This window comes from Neophocaena asiaeorientalis, unplaced genomic scaffold (genome assembly GCF_003031525.2).
Source record: "Neophocaena asiaeorientalis asiaeorientalis breed wild unplaced genomic scaffold, Neophocaena_asiaeorientalis_V1.1 scaffold155, whole genome shotgun sequence".
Lineage (NCBI taxonomy): Eukaryota > Metazoa > Chordata > Mammalia > Artiodactyla > Phocoenidae > Neophocaena > Neophocaena asiaeorientalis.
This window is the reverse complement of record NW_020173040.1, coordinates 1359527-1380071: the sequence shown is the minus strand read 5'-3', so window position 1 is coordinate 1380071 and position 20545 is coordinate 1359527. Positions and strand designations below refer to the sequence as shown.

At 47.6% G+C, this 20545-nt stretch overlaps 1 protein-coding gene across 1 annotated transcript; it reads left to right on the top strand.

Moving 5' to 3' along the window:
• The first annotated feature begins 206 nt into the window (after nucleotides 1-206).
• GTPBP4 (GTP binding protein 4) lies at nucleotides 207-20299 on the top strand. Its single transcript, XM_024742743.1, has 17 exons — nucleotides 207-332; nucleotides 1230-1400; nucleotides 3303-3406; nucleotides 3491-3627; nucleotides 5106-5206; nucleotides 6365-6457; nucleotides 7065-7256; nucleotides 7337-7402; nucleotides 9694-9783; nucleotides 10272-10382; nucleotides 11995-12072; nucleotides 12354-12405; nucleotides 12861-12961; nucleotides 14752-14949; nucleotides 15918-15983; nucleotides 17373-17516; nucleotides 18422-20299. Exons 1-17 carry the CDS (start codon nucleotides 285-287, stop codon nucleotides 18572-18574), a joined length of 1905 nt encoding a protein of 634 aa, XP_024598511.1. The 5' UTR covers nucleotides 207-284; the 3' UTR covers nucleotides 18575-20299.
• Nucleotides 20300-20545: the final 246 nt, after the last annotated feature.

Genomic DNA, 20545 nt, shown 5'->3' with positions numbered 1-20545 from the left:
GGTCAGGGACTGAACCTCAAAACCGCTTCCCCCTCCGCGGTCTTCCTCCCGCCCTCCGCGCGCTCTCAGCGCCACCCCCGGCCCCGTGACCCCTCCTCCGGCCGGGCGGGGGCGCTGTGCGACGCCGAGGCCGTGCGTGGGGGACGTAGGGAGCTCCCGGAAGTGACGCAAAGCTAGCGGAAGTCCCGTCCACCTCGGCGGAAAGTTCCTCCTACCCGCTGGACCTCCCCTCTACCCACCCCGGCGGAAGTCCGGGCCGCCGTCCCTCGTGGCTGATCGCAGGCATGGCGCACTACAACTTCAAGAAGATCACGGTGGTGCCGTCCGCCAAGGTAGGCGGCCCCGAGGGCCCTTCCGCTCACACTTTTCTCTGCCGGGTCATGGGAATCGAGGGTCCGGTTTGTAACGCTGGGCTGAGAGGGGTCGCCTCCTCCACCAGGCTCCCGTCTTAGACCATGTCCTCTACAGATTAGGGCCCCCGGGTTAGGGGTCTCCCGAGAGGGTGGCGGTCCTTCCTCAGAAATTAGGGCTGTCCGGGGTTACGGTCCCTCCTCAGATGTTACGGTCCTCCCCAGAGAAGAGGGGGAGAGTCAGGGCAAACTTTACGAAGTAGGTAGGTTTTGAACTGTCTCCAAAGGACTCGTGGATTCTGCCAGATGGAAGCGGGGTCGCGGTCAGAGGCGGGACCGCGGCGTCCCTCCCGGAGCTAACAGTGTTGCCGGCACCTGTCTTCTTGGCTAGTTTGCACTGGGGAATTCATGCAGAAGTCTTTTATATCCTCTGGTAGTCACCTTACATGCCTTAGTCACCTTACCTTAGGAAATTGTATATAGTGGGTGTTAGTTTTATATGTTATTTTATGTACTTTCAAAGCCACAGATACGCAAACTGAAACAGTAGAACTGTTTCTCATTAAAAATTTTTTTTTTCTAATTTATGCTTGAGTTGTCTGGCTACTTACGTTTCAGAGGTTCTTAGGTATTTGGAAATTAGGATAACGTGAAGAAAGCGTAGGATAAAATTTATTTCTGCAGCCATTTGCTGAGTGTTTCTTAAAGGCCAGGAACTATAAAGTTGAGCATGTTTTATATTGAAGATTTAATTAGAAAATGAGTTTGTAGTTTAAAATATATCGTATTGTTAAATATTAGTCTTTTAAGATGGTTTCAAATAAGTGGGTGAAGGTAGATGTTTTTGGTATAACTGTGTCTTACTTTATTTAATTGCAGGACTTTATTGATTTAACATTGTCGAAGACTCAACGAAAGACTCCGACAGTTATCCATAAACATTATCAAATCCATCGCATTAGACACTTTTATATGAGGAAAGTCAAATTTACTCAGCAGAATTACCATGACAGACTCTCACAGATTCTGACGGATTTCCCCAAATTGGATGTAAGTGATTCTGGGAAACATAAGTGATTATGTAAATATGAGCCTTCAGACAGGGTTAAACAAGGTCTGTCTAGAGATAATGAAGGAAAGAGGAAATAATTGACTTGTTGAAGTTTACTCTGAGAGTTAGTGGCAAAACTGGGAACAGAGTACAGGTGTTTTGATTCCTTAGTATCTTTTTTCCTCCTGTCAAACTCCATCTACGAGGGCCCAGAGCATGCCTCGCTCGGGCTTTTTCTGTAACCTCTAAACTTGTAGGGGCCAACCCGAGCTCTGAAAGCTGTGGACAGAATTCAGGAGCCCGAGCTTCTGGCAGCTTGTGTGCTTCCTCTCCTCCCTCTTTCCAAGGCTCCCTTTCCTGTGGCCTCAAGTTGGGCCAGTGGCTTGAGGCCCAGCAGTGTTTGTGATGTTGTTGCTTCATCAGCTAACGACTGTGTACTTTCTTCACGGGCAAGAAACAGTCTCGTGGGGAGCCGCCTTCTACATTGAGCCCCCAAGGTTGAGTTCTGCTGCGTAGAGCAGTTTGCTTGTGTGTTTAGCTGTAGGATGCAAGAGAGGACACTGCCTGTGGAGTCCCTGTGTGGGGCGATGCTGCTGCAGGGTTGTTGAGGAGGTGATGGATGTGGGATCAGCAGTACAGCCTGAGAGCCTAAATGTGCCACTGCCCTACAGCAGTCCCTGAAGGTGGGTTAAGGCAGTGAGAAGAGATTGGTTTATGTGACAGAAATTGCTGTTACAAAATTCTGGGACTTGATAGGTGCACAGTGACTACTGGCTGGATGAGGGTGTAGTTTCTTGGGAAAGTGCGTGTACTTCAGGAAGTACCTGGGGATAAAGAAGGCAGTAAGAATGAGATGAAGACACCAGGAAACACCTGATGTGAGCAAACAGAAAATACTTTGATCTAATCAACACCAGAATTTTGTTCTTTGTAAAAAAAAAATTTATCTTTTTTATCCTTGGTATCTTTTTTTTAAAAATATATATTAGGGGTTCAAATTTATGAACATTCTATTCCTGTTGGCTTTTATTTTTCAAACTAAAGTTATCTGAGAACAATTTTCGAGTAAAAGGTTGGAGTAGATTATCATTCATTAAACGATTGCTGTGTCTGTTCAGCAGTCACTTTTAAAGCCCCTATCTTGTCTAGTGGGGGGGAAGTGATAATAAACATGAAAACATGTGTGTCATATGGGTATGGAGAAGAGGGAGGGCCGCTAGCTGAGCCCTGAAGGAAGCGAGAGCTGTGCGCTACCTGGGGAATGAGCACTGAGGCACAGAAATAGCAAGTGCAAAGGCCCCGGGCTCCAGAGTCTGGTGTCTTCAAGGAACAGGAAGGTCCAGGAGGCGGGTTGGAGGGGGTGGGGTGGGGCGAGGCGACTTGTGTAGCGGCCTTTGCAGTGGAGCCTGGGACCAGTCTCCCTGGCCTTGCTGTGACTGACTTTCGAAGCAGGACTGGTCTGTGGGGATGAGAGCACTAGGTGGGGAGCACGGCCGCCAGGGCACTGGTGGCTCCAGAGCTGAGGAGCTGAGAAGCGTCTGCCAAGAAGAGGAGCAGAGATGGGCGGATCGTGGGCTTAAGGGAGTTTTAAAACTTTTTAAAACTTTTGGGGCAATAATAGCGTAAGGTTGATGGGACAGGGAAGAATTTCTCCAGCTCAGTTCTTGGGTGGTGAGGGGCGGGCTCTGGTGCTCAGATGGAGATGGGCCTGGCTGCCCTGCTGACTCCATTTTTCTCTGTGAACTAAACAGTCACTGAACAGGAGAGAGAAGATCCTGGCGGGGTGAGGAAGAGTAAGAGGTGCGATGTGTTTCCCGAGGAAATTATTCTTCAAGTGTTATTCATATATTGGGAGGAGAAACTGCTGGAGCAAAATGACCACTTTGTTTTTCTTGTTATAGGATATTCATCCATTTTATGCTGATTTGATGAACATTCTGTATGACAAGGATCATTACAAGTTGGCTCTAGGACAAATAAATATCGCCAAAAATTTAGTGGACAAGTAAGATATTTTCTTAATGTAGTATCTTTTAAGTTACTGTTAAAAGAGAGAAAACTCTTACACATTTCTTTTTATGTCTTTCAGTGTTGCTAAAGATTACGTGCGGCTTATGAAATATGGTGATTCTCTCTACCGCTGCAAGCAGCTGAAACGTGCGGCCCTTGGGCGCATGTGTACTATTATCAAAAGACAGAAGCAGAGTTTGGAATATTTGGAACAAGGTACTTGTTATGCATCAGCAAAAATGGGTTTTAGTGCATTCTGTTAACGTACTTGATGCTTGTCAAGAAGTTATTTTTAAAATGTTTATTTTTGTTTTGTTTTAGAGATAAGGGGATCAAATTATTTTTCCCAGCCTAGCCTGTAAGAAATTCTAACAGGTTAGATATTACTGAAAAAGCAGCTAGCACTTAACATGCTTACACACTAGTAGCACTATTAAGAAAATTTATGTTTTTTAAGTTTAATAGGTACGGCATGTACGTTATAAATCATGGGGAAGTAATAAAACATATAAAAATAAAGTGACCCATAGTTTTACCTGTTACTGACAGTATGGTGCATTTCTTTGTAAAACGTGTTAGCATCAAACTGCTACTCCAGTTTTGTTACCTGGTAGGTTTTCTCAGTAGGATGATTTCTTAATTAATGTAGTAGGACTTTTTTTTTTTTGGCGGTACGCGGGCCTCTCACTGTTGTGGCCTCTCCCGTTGCGGAGCACAGGCTCCGGACGCGCAGGCTCAGCGGCCATGGCTCACGGGCCCAGCCGCTCCGCGGCATGTGGGATCTTCCCGGACCGGGGCACGAACTCGTGTTCCCTGCATCGGCAGGCGGACTCCTAACCACTGCGCCACCAGGGAAGCCCTGTAGTAGGACTTTTTTTTTTTCGGCGGTACGCGGGCCTCTCACTGTTGTGGCCTCTCCCGTTGCGGAGCACAGGCTCCGGACGCGCAGGCTCAGCGGCCATGGCTCACGGGCCCAGCCGCTCCGCGGCATGTGGGATCTTCCCGGACCGGGGCACGAACTCGTGTTCCCTGCATCGGCAGGCGGACTCCTAACCACTGCGCCACCAGGGAAGCCCTGTAGTAGGACTTTTATTGAAACAATTTTTTGCCATTTTGCATGCATATATTTTTACATTTCAAGTGTTTTTAACTGATTTGGTTTTGGACCCCCACCCCCACCCCTCCCAGCATCTTGCAACTAATTTGTGACAAGATTGTAACAGTGGGCTGCTTTAACAGTGCTTCCAGTGAGCTGTTAGGTCATCAGGGTGGCCCACTGGTGTCGCTGGAGCAGACGAGGCCCCTGAGGGTTTCTCATTACGTGAAAGTAGCCTGCTGCCCAGCCAGGAAGTGATGGCACATACACTCGCTCGAAAGTGCTCTTTCAAATATCATCTCTCATACTCAGTTGTCTGGGTTGTGTGGTTTGGGCCCCATCTTGTACCTGTTGGATAGGAATCTATGCTGTCGGGCCTGGGAGCAGGATTCCTGGTACAGCCTGGATGCCCGGTGCCTCCGCAGCTGGTCCCTTCTCCGTTCATTCGTATTCTCTCTGTCACGTACGTGATAGATGTTGGAGTGACGGTGATGTGACCACAGTCCTGGAGTGCACAGCTAAGTTGAGCAGATCTTCAGCTTTGAGTTTCTTAAGTTTTCTTACGAAATTAAGCACGTTTACTATAAACTTCTCACAGTGCGTCAGCATCTGTCCCGTCTGCCGACCATTGACCCGAATACAAGGACCCTGCTTCTGTGTGGGTACCCGAATGTCGGCAAGTCCAGCTTCATCAATAAGGTTGGTCTGCCTGACGGCGCAGTGACCAAGGACCTGACTGCTTGGGGTGAGGCTGGCTGCAGTCAGTCCTCTAGTCGGCACTGCCCTGGGCCCAAAACATTCTTCCTCCCATCCTCGAGGATCGACCCTGAACCTGGATGGATATTGCAGTTATGGGGACCATTTTATTTTTGGGTTTTGTGTGTGTCCTACAAATTTCTAAGGGATTTGAGACGTTTAAATACGTTTCTGTTAACACATGGACATGCGTGTCCCGGGAACAGTAGTGCCAGGGAGTCACTGTTGACCGTGCAGACTGTGCCTGCTGAGCTGGCCTTCCCAGGCTCCAGAGGTGTTTTTCAGGTGATGTCACCCGGGTTGCTGTGTCAACTTGCATGTAAACTATTTGGTTTGTGTAGTGGGAAGTGGTTGCCCTTTACTTAGTTTATTATCACAGCTAAAGGAACTGTTTAAGTAACGCAGCACCTTAGCTGAGCTCAGGGACCTGAATGGAGTAGAAAATGTTTAAAGTGTCAGCTCACAACCAGCAACAGCCCAGGTGCCAAAAAAACAATGGTTACATGTGTGGCTCTTTGCTACTAAGAACACTCCTGCAGATTTGTAGGTTTTTGTTTTGTCTACAAGTGGCACTGACACAGTGACAGCTGAGCTTTGCAGTGTCTCAGCCGACCTCTCCAGGGCTTGTGAGCCAGGCCTTGGGGGTAAGACGGGCCGCTTAATTAACTAACATTAAATGACAACAGAAAATTCAGCCCTCAGTCTCATAACCACATTTCAGGAGTTCAGGGACCCCGCGTGGCTTGCAGGCCGTCGTGGGGTGCAGGTGTAGAACGTTCCCGTCATCACAGGAAGTTCTGTTGGGCGTCGCTGGGGCCAGGATGGGTGAGAGGAGGAGCTGGTGGTGTCCTGCAGGCGCTGGGCCTTCCTTGCTCCCTGATGCCTGATTCATACACTGCCTCTGCAGCCCGGGTCCTGAAGAAGAGGAGCCCGTCCGCCTGCTGAGGTGCTGGCTCCTGTCAGAGTCGAATCCTGTGAGGTTGAATCTCGTGGGGTTTTTTTGTTTTTTTCCTACCCCAGCAGTTAGTCTCTATAACACGTAGGGGCCGCGTTTACTCTGTTGCAGAGGATACGCAGTACAGGACTTGTGGTTTGTTCCAGGTGACGAGAGCAGATGTGGACGTCCAGCCCTACGCCTTTACCACCAAGTCTCTGTTTGTTGGGCACATGGATTACAAGTATTTGCGCTGGCAGGTGAGAGCTGTCTAAGCTGGGACAGTCGTGGCCTTGTTCCTGGAGTTTGATTCTGGGGATTCCCACCGACTAGTTAGTGTCTGCCCATGTCCCAGTGCATGCAGGGTCACAGGGAAGGCTGGGGGGTCACCGGGAACGTCCCCGTGGACAAGCTCCGTCAAGCTCAGGGGACGCGGCAGCTCCCAGCAAGCCTTCTGCGCTTGGCTAATGGTGGTGCTTCTGATGGGCCGGTCATCAGAAACCATTTACAAGCGTGACGCAGCCTGTTTCCATAGTTGAATTTAATGTTATGAGAGGTGATGTCATTCCTAGCATGTGGGAGCAGTTATCCCAGTGTTTCTGTGTTGTCACTAATGGAAATAGGGGTTCTTCTCAGGGTCGTTGGCAAGTTCGTTCTTCGATGAGCTCTGCAGCCCCCTCCCCCATTTTTCATACTTAATTTGTCCTTCTCCCCTGCTGCCTTGTTTGTTCACCGTGGTCAGTTGGGAGCCCTGCATTTTCTTTACCAGCTTTGTCAGAGCTGGTCTGGGTTTGTCACTGCCCTCGGCCTGTGCTGGGCAAGCAGCTTGTGCAGACGTGGGCTCTGGAGTGACGAGTCTGACCTTAGGTGGTGGATACTCCGGGGATCCTGGACCACCCTCTGGAGGATCGCAACACCATTGAGATGCAAGCCATCACTGCACTGGCTCACCTGCGAGCCGCGGTTCTCTACGTGATGGATTTGTCTGAGCAGTGTGGGCACGGACTCGGCGAGCAGCTGGAGCTCTTCCAGAACATCAGGCCGCTCTTTGTCAACAAGGTGAGTGTGGGGACCGATGTTTTAGTTCGTAACCTGCAGCGTGAAGGTAATAATTTCATTATTTTTCTTTCTCATTCTAGCCTCTTATTATTGTAGCAAACAAATGTGACGTGAAGAGAATAGCTGAACTTTCTGAGGACGATCAGGTAAATCACCTTGATGTTTTCAATATTTCCTACTAATTCTGAATCTCGTCTTACACAATCAGAGTTGAAAAGGAATGTTAGCGATGCTAGTCTGGTTTTTGTTTTGCAGCTGAGATAATATCCTCACTGATTGAGTCGACGTGACCTTATGAAAGCCCATTCATGGCAAACGTACCATGAGGTTTCCTGGTTCCTACTCTCTCAGAGGCTGTGGGGCGGGCTGTGCATGTGGTCAGTACAGCAGCCTTCAAGAGACTGCTCGTTTGGAAGGGGCTGCCTCTCTTGTTGGGGCCTTAAAACGAGCAAAGCACCCCAAGGTTCGCCTCAGCTCCTTGGGCCTGGGCTGCTGGCTGCTCTGGAGCAGCACCTGCCGCGAAGTGTCTAGTGGGAGGCGTTTCTCGGGTGTTACTGGAGTACCTGCTTCACAGATTCTGTGGGGAGATGTTGGGGACTGAGTGAGTGAGGGAAAAGGAGTGTCTGCAGACCTTCCAGAACCGTGACCCTGTCGTGTCTGCTGTAATTTTCCAGGTGGCAGGTAACGCCGTTAGCCTTAGGTTTTCAAGCTGTTTGACCCTGTATCCGTCCCCAGGTGGCATCTCTCAGGACAAATGCTTCGAGAAGCTCTGCGCTGGTCCAGTGGTTCTTTCTCATGGCCCCGCCAGCAGTGTTGGCGTTGCTTTTCGGTGGTAATGTGTCGTAAGTCAGGGCACACCCCGGGCCTCCGCAGTCAGACTCTGGGAGGCCCAGCAGCCCGCTTTGCAAGGCCCCGTTTGGTGTGAGAGGCGCTGCGCTTGTCTGGCCTGAGCAGAGGGTCTCTAGGGGGGCTGTGCTCTTGTCTCTGGCTCTCTCTGGTGCTGTTTGAACACTTAATCCTTGGTGAGAACGTGGTGTGTTTAAACAGCCATTCTGGTGTCCCTGGGCACTGCCGTGTACTCTACGTTACTGATGATGTAAACACTGATGTCAGAGAATTCTCTTTTCTTTGAAAGGATCAGATACTTACTCGGTGATCTCAGTTTTTCAGGCTAAGAGCACTGGAGTGTGGAGGGGAGGGCAGGTCAGGAGTGATCCTTGTGCCGGAAGCTCAGCCCTTGGGGTTAGACACGCCCAAGTCCTGCCCCCACTGCCAGCTGTGATGGAGTTTCAGTGGTGGGAACAGTTGCATCACTGGGTTGGGAAGCAGGGTTGCGGGTGCTGTGAACGCTGGTCAGTGCCGCGTGGGGGCTGCCCTGAGTTGGTCGGTGACTGATGTCTCTGGAGCTGCAGTGCAGGTTTTGCCCCGTCTCGCACAAGGCACATGGCGGCAGGTGCGGTGTCTTATGCGGGTCATGTTGGTAGGTGGTATGACTGGTCTTTCCAGGGAGTGAGGGGAGCAGAACTCATTCCTGAGAAGCTTGACTGTTGTGAATTGGCCACCTGTGTCTGAGCGTTGTCACATGGTCAGGCCGGCAGCAAGGTGTCGGGTGGCGTTGCTGGAGGCGCAAATGAAGTCCCTTGTCCTGGGGTCTTGGTGGTTCGTTCATAGCTGGATTCGTACACGTTGCTGTATCGTTTTCTAAGGAATTATCTTAGGCTGTGGAGGCCAGGTATTTTATAAAAAACAGCATTGAGAATATTCTCTATGAAAATCTGTATCTTAATTTTCTCAAGGTTCTCTTCAGAAGGGTAGGTCTCACAGAATGTTCCAGAGAGCCTCTGGTTTGCTTGCTGTAGTTTGATTTGATCCTCCCCATAATGTATATTTTCTTTTCTTTTTTTAAAAAAATTTATTTTTGGCTGCGTTGGGTCTTCATTGCTGCGCGCGGGCTCTCTCTAGTTGCGGTGAGTCGGGGCTACTCTTCATTAAGGTGCACGGGCTTCCCCGTTGCAGTGCCTTCTCTTGTTGCGGAGCATGGGCTCTAGGTGCACAGGCTTCAGTAGTTGTGGCACACGGGATCAGTAGTTGTGGCTCGCGGGCTCTAGAGCACAGGCTCAGTAGTTGTGACCCACGGGCTTAGTTGCTCTGCGGCATGTGGGATCTTCCCGGACCAGGGCTCAAACCCGTGTCCCCTGCATTGGCAGGTGGATTCTTAACCATTGTGCCACCAGGGAAGCCCTTGTATTTTCTTAATCACAGCTGAATTTAGGGAAAAATAAATAACTGTTTTGGGGAGATGTCCTTCAAAAGAATTAAAAAGCCACAGATGTGTTAATTATAATTAGCATTTATAGCACCCATTTGAGGAGAAGTAAGATTTGTTCATGGGGAACTGGGGATAAACGCAGCTCTCATTTGTCCTTTGTATTCCCAGAAAATATTTCTAGATCTGCAGGCTGAAGGGTTTTCTGTGGTGGAGACCAGCACCCTGACGGAGGAAGGGGTTATTAAAGTGAAGACAGAGGTCAGTGCTTCCTCACAAGCAGGGTTGATCCCTTTCCTTGACAGGAATGTTTCTCTCTGAGTGTTAACAACCCTGAGCGCTAGTAGCTCCGCCTGAGAGATGAATCCCGGGGCCCCCACCCGCCCAGTGAACATGTGAAGAGATGCTCACACTCCCAGCACAGGTCATTTTCACTTAGTCCTGCTGCCTCAGGGTTCTTCCTTGGGCTGGGCCTGACCCTGACCCGGGAAGGAAGAGAGAGGTCCCCTCCGCACCCGGCCCACCCTCCCCCGTCCCGGAGCGTGAGGTCTGCCCCAGGGCAGTTACTTGGACCTTGGGGGTCCCAGCACTCAGCTATCAGATGCTACCTCTGAGGGAAAAGCGTAGCAGGTTCCAAACCTGGGGACCGTCCTCTGGTTATGGGGGCTCTGGTTCCTGGTTCCTTCCAGAAGGCAACATGAGGCTGTGCCGGGTGCCCTGTGACCTGGTGCCACGTTTTCTCACCTTAGGCTTGTGACAGGCTTTTGGCTCATCGAGTTGAAACCAAAATGAAAGGAAATAAAGTGAACGAGGTGCTGAACAGACTGCATTTGGCTGTTCCCAGCAGAAGAGATGACAAGGTAAAGCCGCCTGTGGAGGCCCTTGAGGCAGGGGGTTGCAGTGGCTGGTGGGGACCCACGCGCCTGCCTCCCCGGTAGTGGATTTCCCAGGTGTTCTCGCATCTTTCTCAGAATGAAAGTTATGCCATGTATGTCAGGAAGAATCGAAGCGGTGAGAGGAAGAGTATGAAGAGCTGGGTTAAACCTGCTCCCTCACCAGAGGCTATTACTGTAACTCTCGGCTTGTCTATTTGTCCAGAAACATTTTGGCATATAAGCTTCTTTTAAAACACTTTAAACACAGGAATATATTTTCTTTCAAGTTTTTCATTTTCTTGCTGTTAAAAACTAGTGCTCAAGGGTACGTTTTCATACATAGGTCTCTGTTTTTAATTGCAAATATATCTGTAGATTGAATTTTAAGGCATGGCATCGAAAATGTCATTGTCCTCCAACAATGCCTTGCAGGTTTATACTTCTGAAGGTTTGAGAATGCATGCTTCCTGTAGTGTCAGTGTGACGGACTAAAGATGCTTCCATTGTTGTGATGTGTTTCTTTTTTCTCTTTTTTTTTTTTGCTATGCTGGCACAGCTTGTGGGATCTCAGTTCCCCGACTGGCGATTGAACCCAGGACCATGTCAGTGAAAGCCCAGAATCCTAACCACTAGGCCACTTGGGAATTCCCACTTTTTATTTATTTTAATGTTTCTTATGTATTTATTCATTCAGCACTAATTTTTGGCAGCTAGTCTAGGCATTAACAATACAGGTAAAGATCACTGTCAGTGACGTTGTTAATGATTTTTATCATATTTGTTCTCAAAAAGTTAGACCAGTTTTCAGTTTTTTTCATTACCACACTTTTTTTCCCCAAAATAAAGTGGAAATTACATTATAAGAAGTGATATTTCTACACTGTAGTTTCAGGCAGTCACAGTCAGTGATTATTCAACATGATTGTTTTCAGTTAGTGAACGTCATGTGGAACAGGATATGTATCTTGGTATTGACATACTTGCTTTTTCACTTCCTTAGGTTATCCCTTACTGATTTGTAATTTTTATATTAAGGAAATCAGACTCTTGTATGTTCTGTAGATTTGTTTTCTTTTTGTCAAAAGTATTTTTTCTTCTGTATTCTGATGGTTCAATTTTTAAAATTTTACCTTTTTTTTTTTTAATAGAAGTCTTCATTTAGTTGTGATTTTATCTTGTTCATGGGAAGCAGGTGGTGGTCTTCACCCAGCTCATCGTTTATCTCAGGACTGATGGCCGGATGATGTGTCTTCCCATCGTATTCCCTTCTGTGCTTGGGCTTATGTCTGAATTTCTCCTGTTCATTGATCTGCTTTATTTCTCCTGTACTGCTTTCTTCATCCATAATTTTTCTTGATTCTCTTACCGTTTGTTTTTTCTAAATAAACTTTAGAATCGGCTTTCGGAGCCTTCCCAGCTTCCTTGCCCAGACGGGCCTTGCACCTTCCCCTCTCCCCCAGATCATCTTGGTTTTTAGTTGGTCTGGGTGTGGTTTTGTGTTTCCCTTGCAGATGGAGAATTTGCTTCTGGTTTTTCATCTTTGTGTTTTGATTTAGCAAGGCATTTCATGTAGGTATTTCCACTCATGTCTTCTCAGGAGCGGCCCCCATTCATTCCTGAAGGAGTCGTGGCACGCAGAAAGAGAATGGAGCTTGGGGAGCCGAAGAGGAGGCGGGTAAGTGACGGGAGCGCCCATGGGCCTGCGCTGGAGAGCGTGTGTGGGGCAGGGCTTTGGAGCATAAACCCCCTGGGGCCTGGACACCCTCCTGGGTGGAGGTGCCGGGTCCGCCAGTGGCAGAAACAGTTTTCCCACCAGAAATGGGTGCTGAGCCTCAGGTGCTGAAAGGATTGGCTCTTCGGTTGGAGAAGGGGTGATTCCACAGGGAAGGGAGGGGGCCCAGCAGTTCTGGATCTGAAGGTCAAATAGCGCTGATGAAAACTGTGTTTTCATTGCAGGAACGGGACATTGAGCTGGAAATGGGAGATGATTATATTCTGGATCTTCAAAGTAAGGGCTCAAATGTGATAGTTGTTTTCAGATGCCAGTTGTGTGAAAAATGTGAAAGTGCATTAATGGGTGCAAGTCTTCCAGCATTTTGTTAATTTAATTTCTTGAAGGCGAGAGGTTGCATACTGCCAGGACTCTGAGATTTCTTCCTTCCAGGTAGTTTTCTGTGAGTGATCATTTCTGTAGCTTACCTATCATGTAAGTGTTGGACCAGGCTGATATTGTTGATAATCTGTTGTTCATGCCTTTGGACACTTGATCCTGAGGTACTGATGGGTCTTAGGATGTGCTTGGAGCAATCCTTTGGTCGAGCACGTTACCTTGCTTACCTGGTGTTGAACACAAGTGCTCTGTTGTCTTCACAGGTGTAGGACTTGTGTAAGTGGTGGCTCGTTTGGGGCACACAGTAGTTGATGTTAAAAACAACTATAAACTTTTTGTTCTTTGACCTTTAGAGTACTGGGATATAATGAATTCATCTGAGAAACATGATAAGATACCTGAGATCTGGGAAGGCCATAACATAGCCGACTATATTGATCCTGACATCATGCAGGTTTGTGTCACTCGTTAAATTCTGTGACTTTTATTCCTCTTTAACACGACCACCGAAAGACACGCACACAACTTTCCGCTCACCTCTGTCCGTGGCCCTCGTTCCTTCTACGCCCACCAAGACCCCGGGGGCCCTGCCTCCTGGGGCCCTGCACACGCAGCACCGTGTCCCTGCGTCGGGTGCTGGTGCAGACTCTCCCCTTCCTCCTGGACCTCCCGCCCGAGCTCTTGTGCTGGTCTCAGGGGCGGCCTCACTTCATAGGGAGTCCCCGGGGCGTGGACGCCCTCGTCGCCACCCCATGTGGGCCCCTCTGGCTGCAGGTGCTGCTCGCTCCCCGCCTGACCCCTCGTCTTCCCCAAGTTCTGCCCCGGCACACACAGCTGCCTCCTGTTTCAGTCCTCTCCTTGTTTGCTGTATCTTAACATATGAGTGTCCACAGAAAACAAAAACTTCTTAGACCCTGTGTTCTCCTTTAGTTGCTATCCTTTCTCTCCTGAGTCGTTTTTTTTTTTTTTAATGTGTTAAAGTGTAGTTAAGTAGCATCTAGTACCTTTATGGTGTTGTGCAAGCACCACCCCTGTGTAGTTGCAGAACCTTTTCATCAGCCCCAGAGTAACTCCCAGTACTCGATAAGTAATCACTTCCTAGTCTCCCCTCCCCCTAGCCTTAGGCAACCACAAATCTCTTTTCCATCTCTCTAGATTTGCCTGTTTTATATATTTTATATAAATGGAGTCTTACAATATGTTGATCTTATTCCACTTGGCATAATATTTTCAAGGTTCGCCCATGTTGTAGCATGTGTCAGAGCTTTCATTCCTTTTTATTGCTTAGTGATGTTCTGTTGTATATGTGTAGCACATTTTGTTTATCCATTCATCCGTTGATGGACATAGGGTTGTTTCCACTGTTTGGGTATTGTGATTAGTGCTACTATGAACATTGATGGATAAGTATTGAGTGCCTGTTTTCAACACTTTTGGGCAGATTCCTAGGAGTAGAGTTGCTGGGTCATAAGGTAATTTTATGTTTCACTTTTTGAGGAACTGCCAGCCAAGTTTTTAAAAAAATATTTTACAAATATTTGCAACATATGTTCCTTGTTTCCCTTGTTATTCACTCCTCAGTTCTCAAATGGCATCCTTAATTTATATTTCATGTCTTAATCTCTTCAGTTGTGCCTCTTGCTTTGTCTCTTACTCTGTGGCATCCCGTTTCTGTAGTCTGGGCTCAGATGGCCTGACTTGGCCTTCCCGTCCAACCTCCCTCCCTATGCCTTTTCACGCTAGTACTGATGGGGATACCTCTGACTCGGGTTCCTATCAAGGTTTATTCATTATATGTATTTAAAATTTTTATTAACTATATGGCCAACGAGCTTGTGTTTGGGATGGCTTTGGGATGGATACACGGGCTGTCGTGGTCCAAGGCCAGTTCAGATTGATGTTCTCAGTTCTTTAAGAATGGAGGGTCTTTCATGTACCTGCTGGGAGCGAGGGGAACATTTTACACGTTTTAACCTCAGAGTTGGGAGTGGTTGTTTCTAAAGAAGGAAAAGAAGTGGCACAGAATAGCCTGTGGCTGTCGGCTTAGTCTTTGTGCTCATCTCCGCACGGAGCCTGTTTGTGGGGAGGTGAGCCCTGGCACAGAGGGCGAGGCCCACATGAGTCTGGACCCGGGTGTTCATCATACCCCGAAAGGCTTAGGGGAAACCTGGTTTCTATAAAGATTGTTACACTTGTTTATGAGTTTTTCATTGTTGGCTTTGTTTAATTTGACTTTTTAAAAAGAAATTGGAAGAGTTGGAAAAAGAAGAAGAGCTAAGAACAGCTGCTGGAGTGTATGACAGTGAATCTGAAACTGAAGATGAAGAAATGGTGGAAATCCAACAGCTGGCAAAACAGATTAGGGAAAAAAAGAAGTTGAAGATTCTGCAGTCCAGAGAGAAGGACACACAGGGACCCAGGATGCCTCGGACAGCCAAGAAGGCAAGTGTCGTGTCACGTCCAAGAGCGTCACCTATTTCTTTGTGTATTGGAGTCTTGTATGGTCCATGCTAAACATGCTTCACTTTGTTTTGTTGGTATAAGTTGGCTTTTGAGGTTGAGTGAGTGTTGATCTTTCATATTCTGAGTATTACACCCCTTCTTGGTGACTTTCACTGTTGGATTCAACCCCTTTGTAGCTGTACAAATGAAGATTGTGAGTTACGCATAAATTTGTAGAGGTAAAGTCGTCAATTAACACATTCTTATTCTTTAATTCTTTATTAGGAGTCATCTTTTACAATTTACAGAAAAACTAACCCAATCTAACTTAGGGCCAAAGGTGATTTAACTGGGCCCTGTGACTGGTTAGGACGGGGAAGTTGCACTGAGGCACAGGTGGATCAGATGGTGTCAGGGTCCTTCCAGTTCTCGGGTCCGTCTTCTTAGCCTCTTCCTCCTGCTCCATGCTCTTGTCCGGAGGCACAGCTCCCCAGGGAAAGAGGATGGTGTGCAGGGCAGTTAGAGTGAGATGGGACAGGAGGGAAAATGTCGGATGCTGGGCACCTCTCCATGGAGGATATTCATGTGTTCGAAATACTGTTTCTGTGTGGTGGCGAATGACTGTCTCTTGACAGACGTGGCCATCGCTGTATCCCCCCCATCGTGGGGCTCCGTGTGCTTGGGAGGAGATGCTGGCCTCTGGGGTCTGCATGTGGGAATCCCCGGGGAGCTGAGCGGAATCCAGGGGCAACACGTACATTGTCCCGCTCAGAAAAATTGCCCAGGATATGTTAATTTTCATGTTATTTAATGAGTTGTACAAAAACATACACATGAGCCCAAGTAAAAGAATTTCTAAAATAAGTGTATCGTGGATCATTGTAAAAGGTACGGTTTCCCTTGAAATTTTTTTTTAAACATTTTATCAAGCTAATTTTGCTTAAAACAACGTCCATTTCCGCCTTCAGGTTCAGCGGAAGGTTTTGGAGGATGAGATGCGCAGTCTTGGTGTCGACATGGACAACAAAGACAACGTGAGTGCAGACGGCCTCAGAGCCATGGGTGGGGCAGCGCCGTCCTGGGAACCAGGGCAGGAGCGGGTTACAGAGGAGTTAGCACTTCCGGGGTTTGTGCTGAGAATTATGTTGTTTTGTGCAGTTTTTAGTACTTGAGCTGCAACTTTGATTTTGGTGACTGATGTCTTCACATAGAGCTTCAGTTTAGACACCAGGTAAACATGAGGTGGTCTGGAGTTTCTTGGCGTGAGAGTTACGTAGGCTGTAAATAGCTCAAAGCTGTTCCTCGGAGCCCAGAGGTTAGAAGGCATTTCAGATACCTTTTTCAGGATCCCAGTTTTTCTTACTTGATGAATTACTCTGGAGAATGCACATCTTTGTGTGAAAGAACGTCTTCATGTTCTGGATTGTTTTCTCAAAACAGATTCCAAGAATTGGAATTTCCGAAACAAAGGATGACATTGTGTTAGACTAATTCGGATTTTGATCAGCAGTGCGTGAGCGTATCCTGCTCACGTGGGGTGTTATTTTCATGTTCACATATGGCTTCTGACTTTGGATTGTTTATCAGGTGCTGGGCTCTAGGGTGCCTGCCTCTCACATCATTGTGTCATCTTACTTCAAAACAGTAACATGAGGGGGCGCCACGGGCCGGGTGCCAAGCTGCTGGCTTGCAGAGCTGGATCTCAGCACCCACAGGGCGGCCGTCACTGTGTTCAGGCGGATGATCCTGGAAGCGGGGCATGAGGGAGAGACAGCTCTTTACATAAACTGCGCTGCTGATGTGGCTGAACAGGCAGCTCTAAGTAAAGTTTTTTAAATGGAGTTAAAATCAGCTCTGTAACTTAAAGCAGCTGTGGAAGTGAAAAAGAATATTTGGGACTTCCCTGGTGGCACAGTGGTGAAGAATCCACCTGCCAATGCAGGGGACACAGGTTCGAGCCCTGGTCCAGGAAGATCCCACATGCCGCGGAGCAACTAAGCCCGTGCGCCGCAACTACTGAGCCTGTGCTCTAGAGCCCGCGTGCCATAACTACTGACCCTGCGTGTCACAACTACTGACCCTGCGTGCCACAAGTACTGAAGCCCACACGCCCAGAGCCCGTGCTCCGCAACAAGAGAAGCCACCGTAATGAAAAGCCCGTGCACCACAATGAAGAGTAGCCCCCGCTCACGGCAACTAGAGGAAGCCCATGCGCAGCAACAAAAACCCAATGCAACCAAAAAAAAAAAGTTTGACCAATAATTAATGTGAAGTTAACTATGTGTATTTTAAACGTATTTAACTTATTTGACGATGGTTCTAAAAACCCCTCCATGTGCCTTCTCCCCTCGTTGTAATCATTTCATGTTTGTCCCTAAGGCTGGGACCCTGAGGCACTGAAGTTTGCTTTCTGTGTGTTTCAGGCCCATTATGTGGTCCAGGCCAGAAGGGCTCGGAGCGTCACAAGGAAAAGGAAGCGGGAAGACTCTGTCCCACCCACGTCTGTGGCCCGGATTCGCAGTTGCTCTCGGACCCCACGTGATGTCTCTGGTCTCCGGGATGTCAAGGTTAGTCCTTGTAAGGTGAAATTAATAAAACGGTAGCTTCTGTTGTTGATCACATGAGGGTTCAGGGCACACACTTGAATCTGCAAGAACTGTGGGGTGGGGATGGGGGAGTGGGCGTTGGCTGTGTGCTGTACCCCGAGAGGTGGGCTTGGGCCTGGCACAGCCGGGTGTCCCTGGACCTTTGCCCTCAGTGCATGTGTTCCTTGTTGGGGTGGACAGAGCAGGGTGTGGTAATAGCACCACAGCCTGAGCCTCTGTCCTCGCCGCTCAGGGCTGTGCTAGGAAGTGGTCCTGCTCAGAACCTGGACATGGGGCCTTCACCCACCACAGGCCCATGTGGGGAGCCAGCCCATAGAGAGCTGTTTGGGAGTCTTTTGGGAAAGACACTTTGGATGTATACCGTCTCTTTTGCTGAAACTTTTTTTTTTAAATAAACACAAAAATGATTAGTTGTAGCATTTTGAAAATTCAGATGAGAAAGTTTGTGTATAAACTTACAAGCAGTCTCCATTTTGGGAGCCCGAGTTTCCCATTCCACCACACCGCCTCCATCTGGTAGTCTGGATTTACAAGTCAATACCAGCATTGACACTTGTCAGTCAGATGGGAGTAGTTTCATGGGCTGGAATCTCAGTGTCCCCGTGTGTCTGAGAGGAAGTCCAGGTCTGAGTGTATCTGGTCCCTGTAGGTACGAGACTTGTCTGGGTAGTTTCCGTCTTGGAGATACTGGTTGAGCTCCTGCAGGTACTGTGGTGGATCCACGGGAACATGGTGTGAGTGAGACTCACCAGGGTTTCTCTTCACAGCACAGACCCGGACGGTTCAGACAGTGTGTTAACAGGTAATGGAAATTGGCTTGGAAATTAGATTTTCCACAGCTGACGTGTTTTTCTTCTCCTTTATAGATGGTGAAGAAAGCCAAGACCATGATGAAGAATGCTCAGAAGAAGATGAATCGCTTAGGGAGGAAAGGGGAGGCAGACAGACATGTGTTTGACATGAAACCCAAGCACCTGCTCTCGGGAAAGAGGAAAGCTGGTAAAAAGGACAGGAGATAGTGTCTATCGCAGCTGAAGCGCTTTGGCTCGACTTCTTCCTGGTTTGGTTTCACAGAATTGGAGTCGTGATCTGTAAACTGAACGTGACAATGGAATAACTCAAGCACTTGTTGCTTGGCTGAAAGCTGTGGTTACCCGTAACTGTCCAGGTGTGGGGGATTTTTATCGCTGCATAATATTACAGATATTTTGAGCAGGCAGTGGTTTCTCATTTATGGAGTTTTGGTTGCTTCAGACTTGCAGGGCTGGAAGGATATATTTATGTGACTACATTGTTTTTGATGGAGAAAAATCTTACTCTCTTGTGCAACAGGGAACTTTGGTTTCACTGTATGTGAAGAGTCCTTAGCTGGTGAAAGCTTACAGATGTCAGGATGCCAGGACTAAGTTATCTTCTAGTCCTTTTGTACGATGTACTGTCTTCAACTATTTTATCCAAAATAAACTTCCAAAAGAAAGCAGTTTTATTTAGTTGGTTTTGTTTTTGTTTTTTTTTTAGTTACAAATCACCGTCAGTTTGGGCAGATGAAAAGGGAAGAGAAAGTAAATGGCAATTCTCTTTTGTTTTCAAAGCGCAAAATAGTTTTTAGTGGAACAGAATGTTGCCTAAGTTACTACAGCAGTTAAATGTGGGCACCTGCTGCTTGTGTCCACTGCTGAAAATTAAATTGTGAGGTACAGGCCCAGTAAAGTATAGGAAATTAACATTTTAGAATATTAAGTGATTAAAACGTCACTTCTCGACCACAAAACTGCTGTGGCCACCGCTTTATGTGCGGTTTCAAGCATCCCCCCCTCTGCTGGCTCGTGGCATTCTAAGTGCACCTGTGTGGGAGTTTTCCAGTGTCATGCAGTGTGATTCAAGGTGTGTTTGAAAGTTGCATTACATTTTGGGGATCCAAAGAAAAATTTTCATTTGTTTACACTGAGAAAGATTATGTAAAGAGAAACCCATTGACTGTCAGGTGAGAGGGAGTAGGAAGCACCAGAGTCCCTCTCCTCCCAGGTTACAGTGGCTCTGGCAGAATCTCTGCTGTAACTATTGAATATTTGGGACTCCAGAGTCTTTAAAGGCTCACCTCTTCCAGGGAAAGGCTCCACGGTAAACCAGTTTGTCAGTTTTAGCCCCTGTGGCTTAGCAACTGCCTGACCTCTCACCCAAACCCTGTGGCAGTCACTGTACCTGCGTTTCTGGAGGTGCTTGTGGGATTCAGATTGGGCCCTAAGGGCCTTGTTCTCCAAATATTATGATTTTGTTTTGATTGACAGTTGCTGCTTCTGATGGCAGAGGTGTAGACAGAGATGGATCCCCATCAGCTGAATTTGAAGGGTCAGTGCCTGTTTCTTTTTCCCTTGCATTTTTCAATTTTTACCCCTTTGGAGAGCTACAGATGTGAGGCTTAGGACTTAAGAAAGCACTGCTGGCTCAGGGGAATTTAGAAAGTCAGCATGTCTGTGTCCAGGGAAAGACACACAGTCAGAAGGGAAGTGAGAGACATGAAGACCTCGGGTGGTACAGATAGCCAACAACTAAAAATTCACATACAAAGAAATAGGAAAGTGTGGTCCGTTAAAGGAAAAAACTGAGAAACTGTCCCTCAGGAAGACATGACAGACTTACTAGACACTGCCTTAAAGATGCCCAAGGAGCTAAAGGAAGACGTGGACAAAGTCAGAAAAAACAATGAACAAACCAGGAATACCAATAAAGAGAATAAAGTTTTATAGACGGCTCCCTCTGCTCTGTACCTGTTGTCAATGGTTTGTCCGGCATCTAACAGTCTAAGACGCCATGGCCCATATGGCAACCACTAGCCACTGTAGCTACCGAGTAACTGGTTACATGTGTCTTTTAGCCTAAAAGTTCCTACTAAAGAACTAGAAACAATATAAAAATGCATTTTGAAACTCTATGTCATTTATCACTTAAGCTACCATAGGCAGGTTGACCTATTACTGTATTGAAGTTTT

Excerpts from the sequence above, each read along its gene's own strand:
- GTPBP4 (XM_024742743.1), top strand. The coding sequence starts at position 285 with ATGGCGCACTACAACTTCAAGAAGATCACGGTGGTGCCGTCCGCCAAG. Across the intron at positions 12,962-14,751 it reads TTGATCCTGACATCATGCAG|AAATTGGAAGAGTTGGAAAA; the intron begins GTTTGTGTCACT and ends CTTTTTAAAAAG. Across the intron at positions 17,517-18,421 it reads CTGGTCTCCGGGATGTCAAG|ATGGTGAAGAAAGCCAAGAC; the intron begins GTTAGTCCTTGT and ends TCTCCTTTATAG.